At 44.5% G+C, this 19,375-nt stretch overlaps 1 protein-coding gene across 1 annotated transcript; it reads right to left on the reverse strand.

Annotated features, from left to right (window-relative positions):
* Nucleotides 1–461: 461 nt before the first annotated feature.
* On the reverse strand, nt 462–19,015 carry LOC311007049 (tumor necrosis factor alpha-induced protein 2-like; the record flags this gene model as incomplete). The annotated part of the gene is made up of 13 exons (XM_084000131.1): nt 462–645; nt 4,397–4,521; nt 5,803–5,952; nt 6,906–7,023; nt 7,295–7,407; nt 8,321–8,447; nt 8,533–8,625; nt 10,094–10,188; nt 10,722–10,844; nt 11,448–11,562; nt 15,917–16,128; nt 17,319–17,673; nt 18,900–19,015. 13 exons carry the CDS (start codon nt 19,013–19,015, stop codon nt 462–464), a joined length of 1,926 nt encoding a protein of 641 aa, XP_083856257.1.
* Nucleotides 19,016–19,375: the final 360 nt, after the last annotated feature.

Here is a 19,375-nt window from a genome sequence, read left to right on the forward strand (position 1 = left end):
TGTGTAATGGTGTAATTTGGTATCGGTATCGGTGAGTACTCAAATGCAAGTAGGTAGGCTACGCTACTCGTTTTGGAAAAAAGTGGTATCGTTGCACCCCTAACACTAATATAAAAAAAAGGCTAACATGCTAATACATTAAAAGTTTAACATGCTAACACATTTTTAAAAAGGCTAACATGCTTACAAGTTTAAAAAAAGGCTTCAGGCTAACACATTAAAAGGCTAATATGCTAACATACTAATACATTAAAAGGCTAACATGCTGACATGCTAACACATTAAAAGGCTAACATGCTAACACGTTTAAAAAAAGGCTTCAGGCTAACACATTAAAAGGCTAATATGCTAACATACTAATACATTAAAAGGCGGACATGCTGACATGCTAACACATTACAGTAAGAGGCTAACATGCTAACACATTAAGAGGCTAACATGCTAGCAGGCTAATGTAAACACTACAGTCCCATCTTATTCCTCTTCTCGTGGATCCATTTGACTTTGACCTTGGAGAAGAACGGAGGGCTCTGATTGGTGGACACATCGAGCAGGCGGTTCTCCTCCACGCTCTTCCTGATGGAGCGAACGTCAGCAGCTGATAGGCCGGTTTTCAGAGACAGCAGCGCCGACACGTGAACGTCACTGAGGAGAGAGGGAACAGAGTTCAATAGGCTACCTGAGTCTCAGCTGGTCACATGACCACGAGGACAGAGAGGGGAGGGGCTTCTGAGCTGGTCACGTGACCACGAGGACAGAGAGGGGAGGGGCTTCTGGAGCTGGTCACGTGACCACGAGGACAGAGAGGGGAGGGGCTTCTGAGCTGGTCACGTGACCACGAGGACAGAGAGGGGAGGGGCTTCTGAGCTGGTCACGTGACCACGAGGACAGAGAGGGGAGGGGCTTCTGAGCTGGTCACGTGACCACGAGGACAGAGAGGGGAGGGGCTTCTGGAGCTGGTCACGTGACCACGAGGACAGAGAGGGGAGGGGCTTCTGGAGCTGGTCACGTGACCACGAGGACAGAGAGGGGAGGGGCTTCAGAGCTGGTCACGTGACCACGAGGACAGAGAGGGGAGGGGCTTCTGGAGCTGGTCACGTGACCACGAGGACAGAGAGGGGAGGGGCTTCTGGAGCTGGTCACATCAGAGACTGTTTTTGAAACCACATACTACCGTACTGCCTACTACTGCGTTAGTATGTACTTGTAAATGACCTTTAATATGAGCATAGTATTTTTATAAATGTGTTTTTATGTTTACTTAGTAACATTCTATAAAGCCAGGCTTTTATTTTTTATACATTAAGCAGACGGATATTCAGTGCTTTTATTTTGAAGGCGTCTCGCCGAGACCTCGTACACATCCGGTGCTTCGGAGTTTACCGGCAGAAGGAAAAGTATGTCTGCAAGGCTAAAGGCTAAAGGCTAAAGGATTCAATGCTAAAAGCAAGCAAAGTGTGCCTAACCCACATGAAACGCCCTAGCACCTGGCTAATAAGGGGCACAAGGTTTGTTTTGTTACCATTTCATGCTATATTTATGTCCGGCTCGAGTTTGGTTGCCGTGGATATTTTCATGCATAAAACGTATTGTGGTTAGCGGTAGCTACTATTAGCATCGGCAAGCTGCCGTGTCGGTCTGTATTGAAGTGAGATGAAGCTATAAGCTAACTTGTTGGTTGTTTTATTAATGCAACAGGACGTAGGCTATTTTGTCTGTTTTATATAAGGTCTGCTAAGGTTAAAAACTGTTTATTGGGTTAAAAACGAACGGTTAAAAATGCTAATTTCATGTTAAATACTGTTTTATATTGCACTCTATGTGAGGTTGTCTTTCAGTTAAAATGTGAATTTTCCCTCATGACTGTAACATCAATCGTAGCAGTTAAAATATATATTTAAATTCATGGAGTAAAACCTGTGAGTCTACAATAAGCTTATTAGATAAAAGGTCAACTTACATGATTGTGATAAAGGCAGTTAAAGGTAATTTCAAGTAAGAGTAAAGGTAACTGTATTTTGTTTTCTTCTTTTCATAGCTCTTACGGTGTGTTTGCATTGAATACGGTCCAAGGAATAAAACACTGTGAACCATCAGTTTGAGAGTCCGACCATCATTTAGCCGGGGATGCTACAGTACTGAATACTGCATACTGGATGTAGGATTCAGTCTGCTACTTCATCAGACCGACACCGTTCTCATCGCAGTAACAGTATACAAGTTTCCCAGAATGCATTTCACAGCAACCGGTAGCAGTAGCTGTAAAACAGGTGTAAAGCTGTTTTATTTCCCGCTCTAGCGCTGTTATTACGTAACTTTATTAAGTTTTAATATGTTTTCATGTGAGAAAGTAACTGTTTAGATCCCAAATCTATGGCCAGTTGATCCAAACGACGGCTGGTTAGAAGTTTGCTCCGATGTTTTTCAGAGAAGTGAAGCTCTGCAGCGACCGGGACATCACAGAGACAGCAGCCGGTCTGCAGAGCTGCTCGGCCGGCCAACCTCCGTCCTCATCCCGGGGGAGAAAACCATCGCTAATTAACTTACCCGCAGGTTTTTAGAGGTTTACCACCGGCTGGTTAAAGTATTTCTAGGAGATAAATGTTGGTCTCAGTGATGAAATCTAACAGCTGTATCAGTAGCATTAGTTAGTGTGAATGTAAAGTGAAGCTTCCTGTGTGTATTGGACAGAAGAGCAGCGCTGCCTCGGGGCTCTGGAGCCTACGGACACAAACCACCACATTTACATCAAGAAATACATGTTTTACTATCAACACATCAGTCTGCAGTAAGGTTTATTTTATTAAACTATAGTTACGGTCCACGGCTACACTACCGTCTTTGGTTACGGTTAGACGTCAGGGGAGCATTGCATTGTGGGATACAGTACAATGTAGACTGGTCAGATACTGGAGAGATTTATGAATCACTACGACATCCGGGAACTTTTTGCATACTGCAGATTTAGCTTTTGTTCGCATACTGCATACTTTATCCTACATACTGCATTTTGGCCAAATCAGTACGTACTAGCAGTATGGTTTAGAATACAGCCAGAGTCCAGGTCCAGTGACTCTGGTTCCAGACCAGGATTCCTCTCAGACCAGGACTCTGCTCAGTGTCAGACATGTTGACACAATAAACTCAGTATTTTTCCGTGTGCGTGTGCGTGACACACCCGTGATACCTGAGCCTCGCCTGGCCACACCCGCCGTCGCCACGGCAACCAGTTTTTTTCTCTTTTCCCTCACAGCGGATCGAGGTCACAGCTCCAGTGAGTGTGTGTGAAGCCGGGGACACACTACAGACTACGAGTACTACACACTAACAGACTGGCTTCAGCAGGTTGCTATGACGAACGACTTCTCCAGATTCAGTTTCAGTTTCATTTATTTGACAAGGGACAATGTACATTAATAAAACAATGTAAAAACAAATGTAAATGCACCCGAGTTAGCTAAGTAAGCTTGTTTTCATGACCAGTCCCTCTGCCTGATGAGAAAATACAACCTTAGATGAGGGAGCGCAGACGACACCATCTGTCAAACCAACTGAAGGCACCTGAACGCACCACACTCTGGCGGGAGAGACCGTTGAAGAGAGTCGTAGTGTGTAGTTGTAGATGTGGTTAGTTGAGTTTTTAACTTGTGAGTCACTTTATTAGAGGAAGTAATTCACAGTTCACACGACCAAACATCAAACATGTCTGAACTGTTGTGACTCAGGTCGGGTGGTGTCTGTTCTCCTCACACACTAACAGAGTTCTGCTCCGACTCACCAGGCCGACTGTCGCCATGCCGACTGTCCCCAACTAGAGCCGACTGGTGCAGACTAGACCCCATCGTGGGTAAAATCAGGCAAAAAAATCGTGTAGTGTGTCTCCAGCTTCAGACAGGTGTGCACAGGTACACACACCTTCAGCTCCGTGTGTGTGTGTGTGTGAGGTCACAGTGACCTTTCATGTTTTACCTCCACAATCTAATCTAATCTAATCTAACTGGTCCAGAGGCAGAGCTGACCACTCACCTGAAACACCTGAATCAGACTAACAAGAACTCATGGTGCCTCTGTCAGTAGCTGTTCTGAACAGGAGCTTAAAATATAATAATAGATATTTTTAGGATCTATTGTGTTCTTTGTAATTCTTATTGTGTGCTCTCTATGGCGTTTTATGTGTATTCGTGTATGTGGTTGATGGGTCTGGCGGCATGGAGCCTCAGTGGGACAATAAAGTATCTATCTATCTATCTATCTATCTCTCTATCTATCTCTCTATCTCCATCTATCTATCTATCTATCTATCTATCTATCTATCTATCTATCTATCTATCTATCTATCTATCTATCTATCTATCTATCTATCTATCTATCTATCTATCTATCTATCTATCCGTACCTGAGGTCTGGGAAGCTCCGGGCCAGACTGACCATCTCCAGCTGGATGCTCCCTGGATCCTGCAGACGGTGAACCTCGACCATGCTGAGCAGAACCTGGCTGGACCACAGAGGCCCGAGGCAGCCCTGAGGACAGAACCGGTCAGAACTGGGTCAGAACCAGTCAGAACCGGTCACAACCAGTGTCGGTACCAGATGTGTCCGGGGCGGCGACTGGCGATGACGTGGCACATGGTGATTGGTCGTGGTGGCGTAATGTGTTACTTGGATGCTACCGCGGATGTTAGCTACGTTAGTCACTTCGCTCCATAGACCAGAGCGGCTTTTTTATGCAAATGAGAATGACTGATGCATCCTGGGTAATTTAGGGGCAGCGCCCGGCATTTTTACATTGCACTCAGTGGCTTTTTGTGTTTTGATGGAGCGTAGACTAACTAACAATCAATTTGAATGTTTTATTTTTTGTTTCTTTTGTAGCACTATGTCTCATAATTATTTTGACACCCTCTTTGAAACCCACCGTTCACGCTATCTTGAAAAACTACAATGAATGAATCTACGGTATGCTCCTTTAGCCTCCCACAGTGATCAATGACTCCACACAGTGGCCAGAAATGTCTGAATGAATCTACGGTATGCTCCTTTAGCCTCCCACAGTGATCAATGACTCCACACAGTGGCCAGAAATGTCTGACCCAGACATCTACACGTATTTGGTGGAATCACCGGGAGGTTTTGGCTCAGTGTTGTCTGTAAACAGCCTGTTAATAGACAACTTTTTGTTAGTTTGTCAAGACAGTTAGGCTGAACTTTTCAATGGAGGGATGCCGGGCGCTGCCCCTAAATTACCCAGGATGCATCAGTCATTCTCATTTGCATAAAAAAGCCGCTCTGGTCTATAGTAAATACTGGACTCATCTGTCACAGACACATCTCTTCTCAACAGTTTGACATGAAAATGAAACAACTTTCAGACACATCAGGAGAAAATGAACTTAGTTCCAGACCTGTCTCTGTCTATGGCTCAACAACACACTCTCTCCAGATTAGGCTCAGATCTCCATGGCAACGTCAAACAAACGTTGGTGAACGCCCGTCTGCGCTAATTACAGTATTTTAATCATTTTGGTCACTGTTAGTTGTGTAAATGTTTAATGTATCATTAGAAAATATAAACAGCTCACTGTCGTCTACTACGACTTGTATAAATCCTCACGACCAATCACGATGCGCCACGTCATCGCCAGTCGCCGCCCCCGGACACATTTGGTACCGACACCGGGTCAGAACCGGGTCAGACTCACCTGGTGGCCACGCCCCCTCTGTGTGTGTGTGTGTGTGTGTGTGTGTGTGTGTGTGTGTGTGTGTGTGTGTGTGTCTGTGTGTGTGTGTGTGTGTGTGTCTCACCATCTCTGTGAAGCAGTCGTCGATGGTCTCCGCGTCCTGCTTCATCCGCTGAGCTCCGCCCACCTGCTGCTCTCTGCTCTTCATCCTGGACTTCATCATCCTCTTCACGTACCGGACGACCAGGTCCTGGTGCAGCTCGCTCAGCACGGCCTGACGGACAGACAGACAGGTGGACAGACAGGTGGACAGACAGACAGGTGGAGAGACAGACAGACAGGTGGACAGGTGTCAGAGAGACAGGTGGAGTTGATTAGAGAATCAAACACTCACTATTCTTTTAAAAGACAGTTAAGGCAGTGGTTAATCAATAATCAATCATGTAATCACTAATCATGTAAATCACTAATCAATCACTACTTGTGCTGTTTCTCAATGCTTGTAATTATATGTCCTGTTTTGTTTTTTTCCTGTTTGTTAGCTTTGGTTTTCTTGCCTAATGCCATTTCATGTCCTGCCTTGTAATGTCTGATATTGTTTGTGCTAATGTCTTAGCTCTGTGTGTTAATGTTTTAGCTATGTGTGTTAATGTTTTAGCTCTGTGTGCTAATGTCTTAGCTCTGTGTGCTACTGTTTTAGCTCTGTGTGCTACTGTTTTAGCTCTGTGTGCTAATGTTTTAGCTCTGTGTGCTAATGTTTTAGCTCTGTGTGCTAATGTCTTAGCTCTGTGTGCTAATGTCTTAGCTCTGTGTGCTACTTGCATGTGTTTCTAGCTACTTTCCTCTCTTGCTTTCTCTCGCTCTTCTTCTCCCTGTCTGCATGTTATGTCTGCTGCCATGAGCTTTTGTTATGTTGTATGTCAGACTTCTTACCTGTTTTACTTGTTATTATTATGAGCTTTTACTAGGTAGATTGTTATGTAAGTTGTGTTTTGAAAGTACTTAATTGTTGCCCCTTTTTTTGTCTTCTAGGTTGCATTTAACATCTGGCCAGGGACAACGGAGGAGAACTAGCCTTGTTGGCTCTAACTCTGGCCCACTGACAGTTTCTCTTTTAACTCTGTTGATTAGTGGTGCACTGAAATAAACTAATAAAAAAATGAAAATGACAGAGACACAGACAGACAGGTGTCAGAGAGACAGACAGGTGGACAGCGTGGTCCTCACCTGAGAGCAGGACGGCTTCAGGTGAGTGAGGACCGGCCTCAGGTGTCGGCTCAGAGCGTCCAGCAGCGAGGGGACGACAGGACGAGAACCGTCCAACCAGGCGCCGGTCCACAGGTCTCTGAAACACACCTGGACACACAGGTGAGCCGTTACCGGGGCGACTACAGTGACATCACTATGACATCACCACAGTGACATCTGTCGTGGACGTTTTTAGCCGTTTGCTGTTGGTGAATAATGAAATACAGACTTCGCCGGCCGACATGATTTCATTTCCTTGCAAAGAAAGGTCAGTCCTCACCCTGATGGTTGTAAAGAAAGGTCAGTCCTCACCGAGTGGTCATGGTAAAGAAAAGACTAAGACGATGGGGAGACCTAAACATTTCTACCTGAGGAACGCCCCCTCAGGTATATTCCACATCCCTTTGTCTGCTGAGGGGTCGGCCCCCGACTCAGGATGTCTGTTCACACTCTGGTCTTTCACAGTATCGGCACCGACATCCTGGAGTGTGATTAAGAGTCTAATCAACGCAATTTAAAATACAAATGGGTTTGAGTTTATCATGAGAAAGTGAGAGGTTGGGTGTCTCTGAAACTTGACCTCTGGCTAAGCCCCGCCCCCTCCACTCACTGGGACAAACAGTCAACATTGGGTGACAGTTGCTATGGCAACAGCTGTCACCGTAGAGACATTTCACAGGAGAGACAGAAAGATTAAATATCATCTGGAAGTCACCAAAACTTCACTTAGCTTTACTGCTATGGCTGTCGGTTGCCACGAAACGCCGATAGCGACGGGCTAATTTCTGTTAGCCTGTCTATGGAGTTTTACATTATACGTTAGCATTAAGCTAGCGGACTTTATGCTTAGTTGTGATGCTGGCTAACATCTAAACATCTCTGACAATATGTTGCCTCAAATACGTTGTTGACTTAACTTAGAACAGATGTAGACATCCTTGTTAAGTTTATCCAGGTTTAGTTGGTGTTGTGGTCTACTGCATAACTTTATCCAGAGCAGACACTTCTCTCCGTTGAGATGTGGCTGGGAAAAGGTTCAAAAAATCCCCCCGTGGCCTCTCAGGATACCTAGTGTCAGAGCTGCATGTACCCCATGAACACCGTTTGACCATTTAAACTTAAAATGTCAAGAAAAAACATATAAAAACGGATGAAAACTGACTAACTGCAATGCATTTCAATGGAGAGAGAATGTCCGAGTGTATGGGCTAGCTATGTGCACTGTGATTGGCTCTTCGTGTTTGGGGGCGGGGCTTAGCCAGAGGTCAATTACAAGGTTTAGACATGAAAATACACAAATGGGTAGTAAACAAAAGGAGATCTGAGACCTTGGAGGGAAAGCAGGGTGACCATCACACATCACTATGACATCACCACAGTGACATCATGTGTACCTTCAGCTCCGTGTGGACGGGACCGGTGAGACACCTGTACCCACAATCCTTCAGGGCGGACAGCGCCTCCAGACAGACGGGTCTCTGCTGCTCAGACAGACTTCCTGTTGGACCGGTGATGTAATCCCTGAGGAGGCAGACACAGCCAATCAGAGCCCGGCCCCGCCCCCAGCAGCAGAGCAGAGTGTAGCTACAGGTGAAGGCCGCCTCACCTGAGCTGCTCCTCACACACCAGCTGAGCTTTGACCACCGAGTGCACGTTGCCATGGTTTCCCTTCACAAACTCCTCCAGACTCTTCCTGTAGCTGATCACAGAGACACAGAGAGGACACGGTGACTCACCTCACATCAATCAGTCAAATCTAAATACACTTTTTTTTTTCATTCTTTCATCCTTGATCCCGGCTGTCCCCTTTTCTTCCTTCTCACCTCCAGAATGAATGCTGTCATCAGTACTGTTATGTTTGCTATATGTTTGCTGTCATAGCTGTTGTCCCTACTACCCTTTGTATCGTTTTTGTTGTTGAGACCTAGGTCACCGTCGTGATTCTTTAATTTCTTTCCTTGTCTTTGCACTATTACACCACCACACTACACTGCACTCAAACTACACACGCACATTTTCTGTATCCATTGCTGTATGTCCGTTATGTTGTTTGTCTTGTTTTTCACAATAAAAAAAATAAATAAACGGTAACACTTTACAATAAGGGTCCCTTAATTAACGTTAGTTAGTACATTATTAAGTATTAATTAACTGTTTACAGATATATTAACAATCATTATTATGTATCACTTAGGATTAGGAAACACATGTAGCCTATTAGTAAGCAGTTAATTAATGTTTACTACTCAAAGTTAGTTAATACATTTAAAAGTTGAATAATGTAATTAGTATGCATTACTCAGCATTAATGAATACATTAGTTCATATATTAATGCTTAATAATGTACTAATTAACGTTAATTAAGGGACCCTTATTGTAAAGTGTTACCAAATAAACTTTAATGTCCCCGGAGGGAAAATTGTCTTGGACAATCAATGCTGTACATCCTGCAAAACAGATTTTAAAACCATTCAACATTTCACACAGCCTCGTAAACCAGCCGCTCCCGGAAACGCATTTCATTTCATTTCATCTCATCTCATTTCTCAGAGAGTCTGGCCTCATCCCCCATGTCAGCGTTTGGAGCTGGGTGGGAGTAGTAGCGTTGACAGACAACCCCATTCAGCCAATCAGCAAGTTGGTATAGTGACGGGGCTTTGCACCAGTCGGTCCCTGATTGGCCAACGTGCTGATTGGCTCTTAGGCCTTCTGAGGGTTTCAGGCCAAACGTTTACAGCGGGGATGAGGCCAGACTCTCCCTCAGAATGAGATGAAATGTATTTCCTGGAGCGGCTGGTTGACGAGGCTACATTTCACATACTCACACACACAACCAACAGAGATCACTTACAGACAGTACCACTAAGTTCATAGTTCATACAAAGTAATAAATCATTATTGCACTTTCTACTGTTGCATCTTGCCTCAGTATTGACACAGTCTCTGGGTCTACATTGCACCATTTTGTATGTGTGGACTGGTGCAATTTAGACCAGAGGGGAGACGGAGCGAGCTACCAGGTGGCGGGGCCTAGCCACCAAGTGGGCGGGGCCTAGCTACCAGTGGGCGGGGCCTAGCCGCCAGGTGGGCGGGGCCTAGCCACCAAGTGGGCGGGGCCTAGCTACCAGTGGGCGGGGCCTAGCCACCAGGTGGGCGGGGCCTATACCTGCTGAGGAAGGCCTCCAGGTGAGCCGTGATCCTCTGACTCTGACTCTGGTCTCTGATCACACAGGTGAACTCAGTCAGGGAGCCGTCCACCACCTGGAGACAAGACACATGACATCATCACCTGATTGATTGATTGATTGATTGATTGATTGATTGATTGATTGATTGATTGATTGATTGATTGATTGATTGATTGATTGATTGATTGATTGAATTTATTTATTTAAAACAGGGACAATGCACAAAAAAAAAACATTAATCTTGTAAAACAAGAAGAGATGCTCTGAGCCAGGTTATAGCAACAATTGCTAATTTCCGCCTGTCGTCCCTGGGCAGGTAAAGTGCTAAACAGATACAATATTAAGATTAATTGAAATAAGACATAATAACCATAATATTTAAAAAATGTACAGAATGCACTAATAAAGCAGGGAAACAGGAGCGCCAAATCATAAAGTGCACAATAGGGACTAACAGCACATACACTCTCTCACTCTCATCACACATTCAAACACATACACATACATACCTGGAGACAAGACACCATCAGCTGACCACAGGCCAGTCAACCTGTACTCACCTGGTTAACTAACCTGTGTCTCACCTGTGTCTGCTGACTGTCTCACCTGGATGACATCGATGGCCAGCGGGCTGAAGTAGTACGTGTCGATGAGCTCAGGTGAGCTGCCCGTCAGCCAGCTCTCCTCCTCCTTCTTCAGAGCCGTGTGCAGCCACAGCTTCACCTTGTCCTGAGGGAGAGACAGGATGATGTCATCTGTGATGTCACCCTGTGATGTCACCTCTGACGCTCTGCACATTCACCACGCTATGAGATAATAACACAACGTTACCACACAGAGTTGTTTTAGAGGGAAATTCATGCAAAACCTCTGATGCACGTTGCCTTCAGGGACAGTTTGTCATCATCAGTCTCTGTATTTCCCTCTAAAACAACTCTGTGTGGTAACGTTGTGTTATTATCTCATAGTGTGGTGAATGTGCAGCTCACAACTTGTCCACCAGAGCGTTGTGGAGTTGTTGGATTGTGTATTTGATGAGTTTGTTGAGGGAAACCAAGAAATCCCATAATGAGCCTCTGTAGCGTAGCTCTGAGCAGCTCACGGCTCTGCTCCGCCGTTCTAAAAACAGCTTGCACCGACAATTAAAGGTAACGAACCTACTGCTGCTATGACTATAGGGATTATGGCAATGGGCCAATTTGACTAAATGTTGAACTGTCCCTTTACGACCAATACTCAGCTCTCTGAGCGGTCTGAATGATGCTGATCAGAATGATCTGTGACGTGACCGGTGTTGGAGCGGTGCTGTGGCGGTGCTGTGGCGGTTCTGACCTCTCGGTGGCTCAGGTACTGGTCCTCCAGTCGGTCCAGATGTTCCTGCAGCAGCAGAGAGCCCAGACAGGCCGTCTTCACCTTCCCCCGCAGCTCCTCATGCTGCAACACGTCGCTGTGGACACACACACACACACACACACACACACACACACACACACACACACACACACACACACACACACACACACACACACACGTTGTGGCTCAAACCAACGCCACCGCCACACTCTGGACTAGAGTCATGATGATGATGATGATGATGATGATGATGATGATGATTACAGTTTAGGTGAAAATAGTGGAAAAATAGTTTGTTGAGGCAGATTGACCTTTGACCTTTGACCATGTGGCCTTTATTTTTTTTTTTAGATCGGCCCAAAACTAGGTCTAAATGAAAGCTAGGATTGTACACTTTAAAACCAAACATTCACTTCAAACATGCTCTCATAACGTATGAGTAAAAGTCTGAAGATTTACATAAGACAGGATTTGCCCCCAGCGTTTAGAGGCCTATTTACTGCAGGGGGCTGATAACTTTATGAGCTGATAACTGTCATAAAGCTGCCACTCAGGATGGGTTATCAGGGTTATCATACCAAAATATCATCTATGGACATGGACCTTTTCAAAAAATGTTTCAAACAGAGACTTCATGTCGTTGTTTTATACGTCGATCACAACTTGGTTTGGTAACTTGACTGTTAAATTAAAAGCACAACTCCTGAATTTGGATTGGACGAGCAGGATAAATACTACTTGACATGTGACACCCATCCTCCCTTCAGGAGGGGGGGGGGGGGGGGGGGGGGGGGGGGGCTGACACCCATCCTCCCTTCGGGGGGGGGGGGGGGGGGGGGGGATGTCAATGAGGACACGGGAGGAAGCACTTGTGACCCAAATCACATCCAAATCACATCCTCCACAGCCAGAACGAGCTGATGTTGTGTGTGTGTGTGTGTGTGTGTGTGTGTGTGTGTGTGTGTGTGTGTGTGTGTGTGTGTGTGTGTGTGTGTGTGTGTGTGTGTGTGTGTGTGTTGTTTTGGAGCCTTTCAGAGGAATTGTGCAACAACAATAAGGATAGAACGGGGAAGTGTAATAGAAGAAGAGAAGTGCAGTAGGACAAAGGAGACAATGTGTGTTTGTGTTTGTGAGGTTTGTGAGATGGAAGGACTGTGGTTATCATTTCTGTGTTTCTGTGTTTCTATGTTTCTGTGTGTTCTGTTATATGTGAACAGACACATTTCTCCCAAATAGACAATGAAGTAACTAAACTAAATTAAACTAAACTAAACTAAACTAAACTAAACTAAACTAAATTAAACTGAACTGAACTAAACTAAACTAAACTAAACAAAATTGAACTGAACTGAACTGAACTAAACTAAACTAAACTAAACTAAACTAAACTAAACTAAACTAAACTAAACTAAACTAAACTAAACTAAACTAAACTCAACTCAACTCAACTCAACTCAACTCAACTCAACTCAACTCAACTCAACTAAAACTAAAACTAAAACTAAAACTAAAACTGAACTCAACTAAACTCAACTAAACTAAACTCAAACCAGAACTGAACAGAACTGAACTAAACTAAACTAAACTAAACTAAACTAAACTAAACTAAACTAAACTAAACCAAACCAAACTAAACTAAACTAAACTGAACCAGTTGGGTAGCTACTGAGTGAGTTTCTGCAGAGTCTCAGATTGAATCCTGTCATTGTGAACTGACTGAACTAACCATCACAACGGATTCAGACTGAGACCCAGACCTGGTTCAGGACCAAGGAGATGTGTTTGGGAGATAGGGCCGGAGCAGAATGCACGGGGTCTATCTTCAGGCCTGTTGGCATGAGAGGGGAGGATGTGGTGCAGGTCAGTGAGTTTAAATATCTTGGCACAACCATAGACAACAACCTCACCTTTCAGGGAAATGCAGACAACATTTACAAAACAGCTAGACACATGCTCTCGTAACATATGAGTAAAGGTCTGAAGATTTGCACAAGACAGGATATGCACTCGTCACTTTAGCAAACAGCACTTTAGCACATAGCTCTTTAACTAGCACTGTAGCTCTTTAACTAGCACTGTAGCACTTTAACTAGCACTGTAGCTCTTTAACTAGCACTGTAGCTCTTTAACTAGCACTGTAGCACTTTAACTAGCACTGTAGCTCTTTAACTAGCACTGTAGCTCTTTAACTAGCACTGTAGCACTTTAACTAGCACATGGCTCTTTAACTAGCACTGTAGCTCTTTAACTAGCACTGTAGCACTTTAACTAGCACTGTAGCTCTTTAACTAGCACTGTAGCTCTTTAACTAGCACTGTAGCACTTTAACTAGCACATAGCTCTTTAACTAGCACTGTAGCTCTTTAACTAGCACTGCTCTTTAACTAGCACTGTAGCTCTTTAACTAGCACATAGCTCTTTAACTAGCACTGTAGCTCTTTAACTAGCACATAGCTCTTTAACTAGCACTGTAGCACTTTAACTAGCACATAGCTCTTTAACTAGCACTGTAGCACTTTAACTAGCACATAGCTCTTTAACTAGCACTGTAGCTCTTTATAACTCCTCAGTAATCTGTTGGTCTCTTACCCACTCTTTTAACCGTTTGTGGTCAGTTAACTGCTGGTTGATGTATGTCTTGTCCTTCATATATGTTTTGTGTAAGATGTCAAGGTGTTTTATTGTCATAGTCCTGCCTCTTGTACTTTTTATCTTTTGTACTTTTTTACAGAAATGCAGATAACATTTACAAAAAAGCTAGACAGCGGCTGCATCTTCACAGACAACTGAAGAGCTTTAAAGGGATAGTTCACCCTAGAATGATATTTCGCTCATTATCTACTCACCCTCATGTTGACTAAGGGCTGGAAGAATTGTCAGAGTCCACCGTCCCTTCTCTGAGTTACAGGGGGTCTCGGCGTAGCAGTGCATTTCAATGCAACGGTTGCAAAGGGACACCAGAGCTCTTCGTAAAAAAACACACACAAAAAAACATCCAAATACCTCCATGATGCTCGTATGTAATGTCCGTCTTGTGCTGAAGCCCCAAATTGCGTAACTGTCCCGAAAAAAATTAAATAAGTCTATATTTTAAGCTTGTTTGTAGCGGAAGCTTCTCGAAGCTCCTCTTCCTGGTCCGTCCAAATCTCGCGTGATTTGCGCCGGCGTCAGTGCGGTTACTGCGAATCACCCTTAGTCAACATGAGGGTGAGTAGATAATGAGCGAAATATCATTCTAGGGTGAACTATCCCTTTAACGCCAGTAAACCAACCCTGACCATGGTCTACCGGTCGAACCTCCCAGTCAGACACAGGAATAAGTTGACCCAGTTAACCAGGCAGGAAATATACAACCCTTCTATGGCCAAAAAAGCCACTCATATTTACAGTGACACCACCCACCCTCTCAACTCCACATTTGTCTTGATGCCATCAGGAAGGAGCTCAGAGTTCCCTCAGCTAAAGAAGCAGGGTACAAAAAGTCCTTTGTGCCGTCTGCAGTGGAGATCCTGAACCAGAGCATCTTCAGGTGAACGTTGAGCTACAGTGAAACCAGCTGTTGTATGATGTTGTAATGTTGTATTTCATGTGTTTATCTATTTACTTGTTACTGTGCTGGATGTGTCCAGCTGTTGTTGTTGGCTGACTACCAAGATGTTAAAGGCAAATTTCCACTGTGTTTTTAAACCACTGGACAAAAAAGTCTTCTTATCTTATCTTGCACTGCAAAAACTCTAAATCTTACCAAGAATATTTGTCTTATTTCTAGTCAAAACAAATCTCATTCTACTTAAAATAAGACTCATCACATAAAAAGCAGCTTGTTTTTAAGACACTTTTTACTTCTTTCAAGCAGATTTTCAATTGAAATAAGTAGAAAAATCTGATAGTGGAGCAAGTTTTTCTTTCTTATTACAAGCACAAATAACTTACTGTGGCAAGGTGAAGAGGGCCCGGGCGGGGATTGAACCCACACCTCCCGGGTAAGAGTCATGCGCGCTTGCCAGTCACCCAAAGGGACATCCCCTTGGCCAAGTAGCCAGGGCACATGATCAATTGGAGGCATAGTGACAGGAACCTCAACTGTCACATTACTTTCACTGGCAGATTTTTCTACTTATTTCAAGTGAAAATTAGTTTGAAACAAGTGAAAATGATCTAAAAACAAGTTCATTTTTAGGTGATGAGTCTTATTTTAAGTGAAAAGAGTTTAGTTTTGACTAGAAATTAGACATTTTGACAAGAAATAAGACAAATATTCTTGGAAAGATGTAGAGTTTTTGCAGTGTGGGACTCACCGTGGGTAGTTCTGGTCCAGGACCAGGACTAGGACCAGGGATGTGGACTCACCGTGGGTAGTGGTGGTCCAGGACCAGGACTAGGACTGGGATGTGGACTCACCGTGGGTAGTGGTGGTCCCGGTCCAGGACCAGGACTCTGAGACTCACCGTGGGTAGTGGTGGTTGACCCAGAACAGCAGGTAGCTGCAGTCGTCCTGGTCCAGTGCGGCCGTGGCGAGCTGCGTGAGCCGGGCGGAGAAGTTCTGGTGGTAGAGCGCCGCGTAGACGTTGAGGACGTCCGACTCTGGAGGGTAGCAGCCAATCACCGTCCTCGCCACCGTCAGCAGGTCGTCCCTCACACGTCGCCCCCGGCAACACACCTGCACAGACCAGAGAGCACTGCAACATCTCTAAATCCTTCCAAGAAGATTTGTCTTATTTCTTGTCAAAACTAATCTCTTTTCACTTAGAATAAGACTCATCACCTAAAAAATTACTTCTAAATAACACATTATCTGCTGCGAAACTCGTTAGTTTCACCAATATTTTGTTATGATAAAAATGGACCCGAATGTCGAAGCGGAATGATTATTATCAGAATGAGCCCGGCAGCGCTCAGAGACGACACACTGCAAAAATCTTTCCAAGAATATTTGTCCTTTTTCTTGTCAAAATGTCTAATTTCTAGTCAAAACTAAGACTCATCCCCCAAAAATGAACTTGTTTTTAGATCATTTTCATTTGTTTCAAACTAATTTTCACTTGAAATAAGTAGAAAAATCTGCCAGTGAAAGCAAGTTTTTTGTGTTTGTAATAAGAAAGAAAAACTTGCTCCACTATCAGATTTTTCTACTTATTTCAAGTGAAAATCTGCTTGAAAGAAGTAAAAAGTGTCTAAAAACAAGCTGCTTTTTAATGTGATGAGTCTTATTTTAATTATAATGAGATTGTTTTGACTAGAAATAAGACAAATATTCTTGGTAAGATGTAGAGTTTTTGCAGTGAACAGAGTGAGGAGGCGGCTGGAGAACTTCCTCTGCTCCTGTTCTGGAGGACTCACCTCCCTCTCTTTAATTTTTTTTATTTACTTTTTATTGGTTTTCTTATGTGCCAACTGGGCACAAAAACACACAACTTAAAACATAACATGACAAGGGGAGGATTTGTTCATTAAGTTAAACAGCGGAGTCGAGCATAACCACATCATACATAAAAGGATGTTTCTTGAGGATATGGAGCAAAACATTTCTTAATCAAGAGTTTAGCCTTGTCTTTGTGATCTATATGAAATCAGGTCTTACAGTCGACACGTAGCTGAGCCATTTCAACCAGTTCTCTTCAAAAATATCAGTTTGGTTTTTGAGTTTGAATGTAATTCTCTCCATAACATATATATTATAAATGATATCAATCCATTCATTAATTGTTGGTTTGTCTTTTTTAAACCACTTTCTGGTCAGAGCCTTTTTACACCCCACTAGCAACACTCTCAGAAGGTATTTGTCTCTCTTTGGAAGATCAAGTCCATCCAGATCACATAGGTATATGACTTTGAAATGTAAAGACTCACCTCCCTCTTGAGGGCGGAGGAGAGTCCGGTTGCACTCAGCTCCTCCTCCTGCACCTCCAGCCGGGACTCCACCATCTTCTGCAGCAGTGCATTGTGGGTGCTGCGCCACCTGAGAGGACGCCACACGGGGACTCTGTCCTCGGCCCGGTCCCGAACCCGGTCGGCCCAGCGCCGGTCCTGCTCCTCCTGCTGCTGGATGGAGGCCACGGCGCTCCTCAGGAGGTGCAGCTGGGAGGAGGAGGAGGAGGAGGTGAAGGTGTCGTGGACGGCCATCCAGATCTGCAGCTTCAGCTCCTCCAGGTCCTTCTGCAGCCGGTCCTCGTCCTCGTCCTGGTCCTCGGCCTCGCTGCTGGGTCTGGGTCTGGGTCGGTCCTGAGAGAAGAGCTGCTCCTCTCTGGAGATCAGCCTCCTGCTTACCTCCTGCAGCGCCTCCTCCTGCTGCTCCTCCTCCTGCTCCTCCTCCTTCTGCTCCTCCTCCCTGTCTGCAGGGACACAGCAGAGGACCGGTTTAAACTTTACTTTACTTTACTTTATTGTTTTATTGTACGTGGACAGTCCCAATTAATCAACTGCATCAAATGACAGTAAAAAGGGCTTTAGCTTTAGCCAGCAGGTTAATATCCTGCTGAAGTCCCCGGCCACATGACAATGGGCATCCTAAACAACAACAATATATTACAACACAATGATTAAAAAGAATCACTAGGGAAAGGATAGAACAGGTAGCATCAGTACAGTCATGCAGAGACAGCACATAGAAACATACAAGAGCAGGTGCATGCAGACATCACGTGGACAGATAGAGACACCAACACCCACGTGGAGAACCTGGACCTGTGAGAGACTAGCAGCCCAGACAGAACCACACGATGAAAGTTCATTATGACCGTATGGAATAATTTAGTTCTTTTTTTCCTTTTTCTGGACAAAGTGTTTTTTTAATTTTCAAAGCCCAGTGGGTAAAACGTTGGAGATATAGGCAACGGATTGTGAAAATGTTCTGGTGTCGATGGCGAAAAGGAATTGAGATCTGCACACATCTCATCTTCTGTTAAAAGACCTTCTGACTTAAAGACTGGAGATGTTGTGTTAATCTACGAGGATAAAATGCCGAAGCACCTCTGGAGAATTGGCCGAATCACAGAAGTTTATTTGTGGAGGGATGGAAAAGTTCGCTCATTGAGAAGACCGGTACAGCTGCTTAATCCCCTTGAACTCTCTTAGTGATGAGCTGACTGGAGTCACTCTCATCGGCCGGGAGTGGGTTGCAGCTCTTCTGGTGTGAAAACCAAGCGCACCTTTACTATGTCCCAGCAGTTGTCAATGGGCTGATTGCCTGCTGGGGGCGTGGCTAAGTTTACAAATGTTTGTCATTCATGTTTGTCTTTGTGTGTGAAAAGCAAGTAAAAAAACCCCAAAAGCAATGGAACTATCTGTCTGTCGTTCTTCACTGAGAAGTTGAATTCTGTTATGCAACTCCTTGTTGACGGTTTCGGCGTTTGTTCCTCCGTCTTCCTCAGAACTGTCACTGTGATGTCAGACGGTGACGTGCTCTATCAGCTGGTGTTACGGGAGCGTGACCTTCCTGTCCAACCGGACAGGAAGCGTGACCTTCCTGTCCGGTTGGACAGGTCGGTCACGCCTCCTGCAGGACGGAGCTCCAGGTGTGAGACAGTGTGGTGGAAAACTGCTGCCATGGGTATTCTCCATGTAATAGCCTAAGTGGTAACATAGTCTTTGAAGTAGTTGTAGTAAGACCAGAAGAAAAAACGCAGAAACCGTCAACAAGGTATGAAAAAACCAAGGGTGAGCCTGTAGGCGTGCATACCTGAAGATGCATCTCTGTAAACTCAGAAGGAGTGAAAAAGGTGAGTCACTAGACCCTTGTTGGGGGGTCTGGGGGCATCATCCCCCCCAGAAAATGTTGTGATTTTAACACATAAATGAAGCATTCTGGGGAACTCTGAGAAGAACATGAAGGGAACAGACAACATTTGCTTCAGATTTATAAAAAAAAAAAAAGGTAACACTTTACAATAAGGGTCCCTTAATTAACG

Source organism: Trachurus trachurus (genome assembly GCF_905171665.1).
Source record: "Trachurus trachurus genome assembly, chromosome: 24".
In the NCBI taxonomy this organism is placed as follows: Eukaryota; Metazoa; Chordata; class Actinopteri; order Carangiformes; family Carangidae; genus Trachurus; species Trachurus trachurus.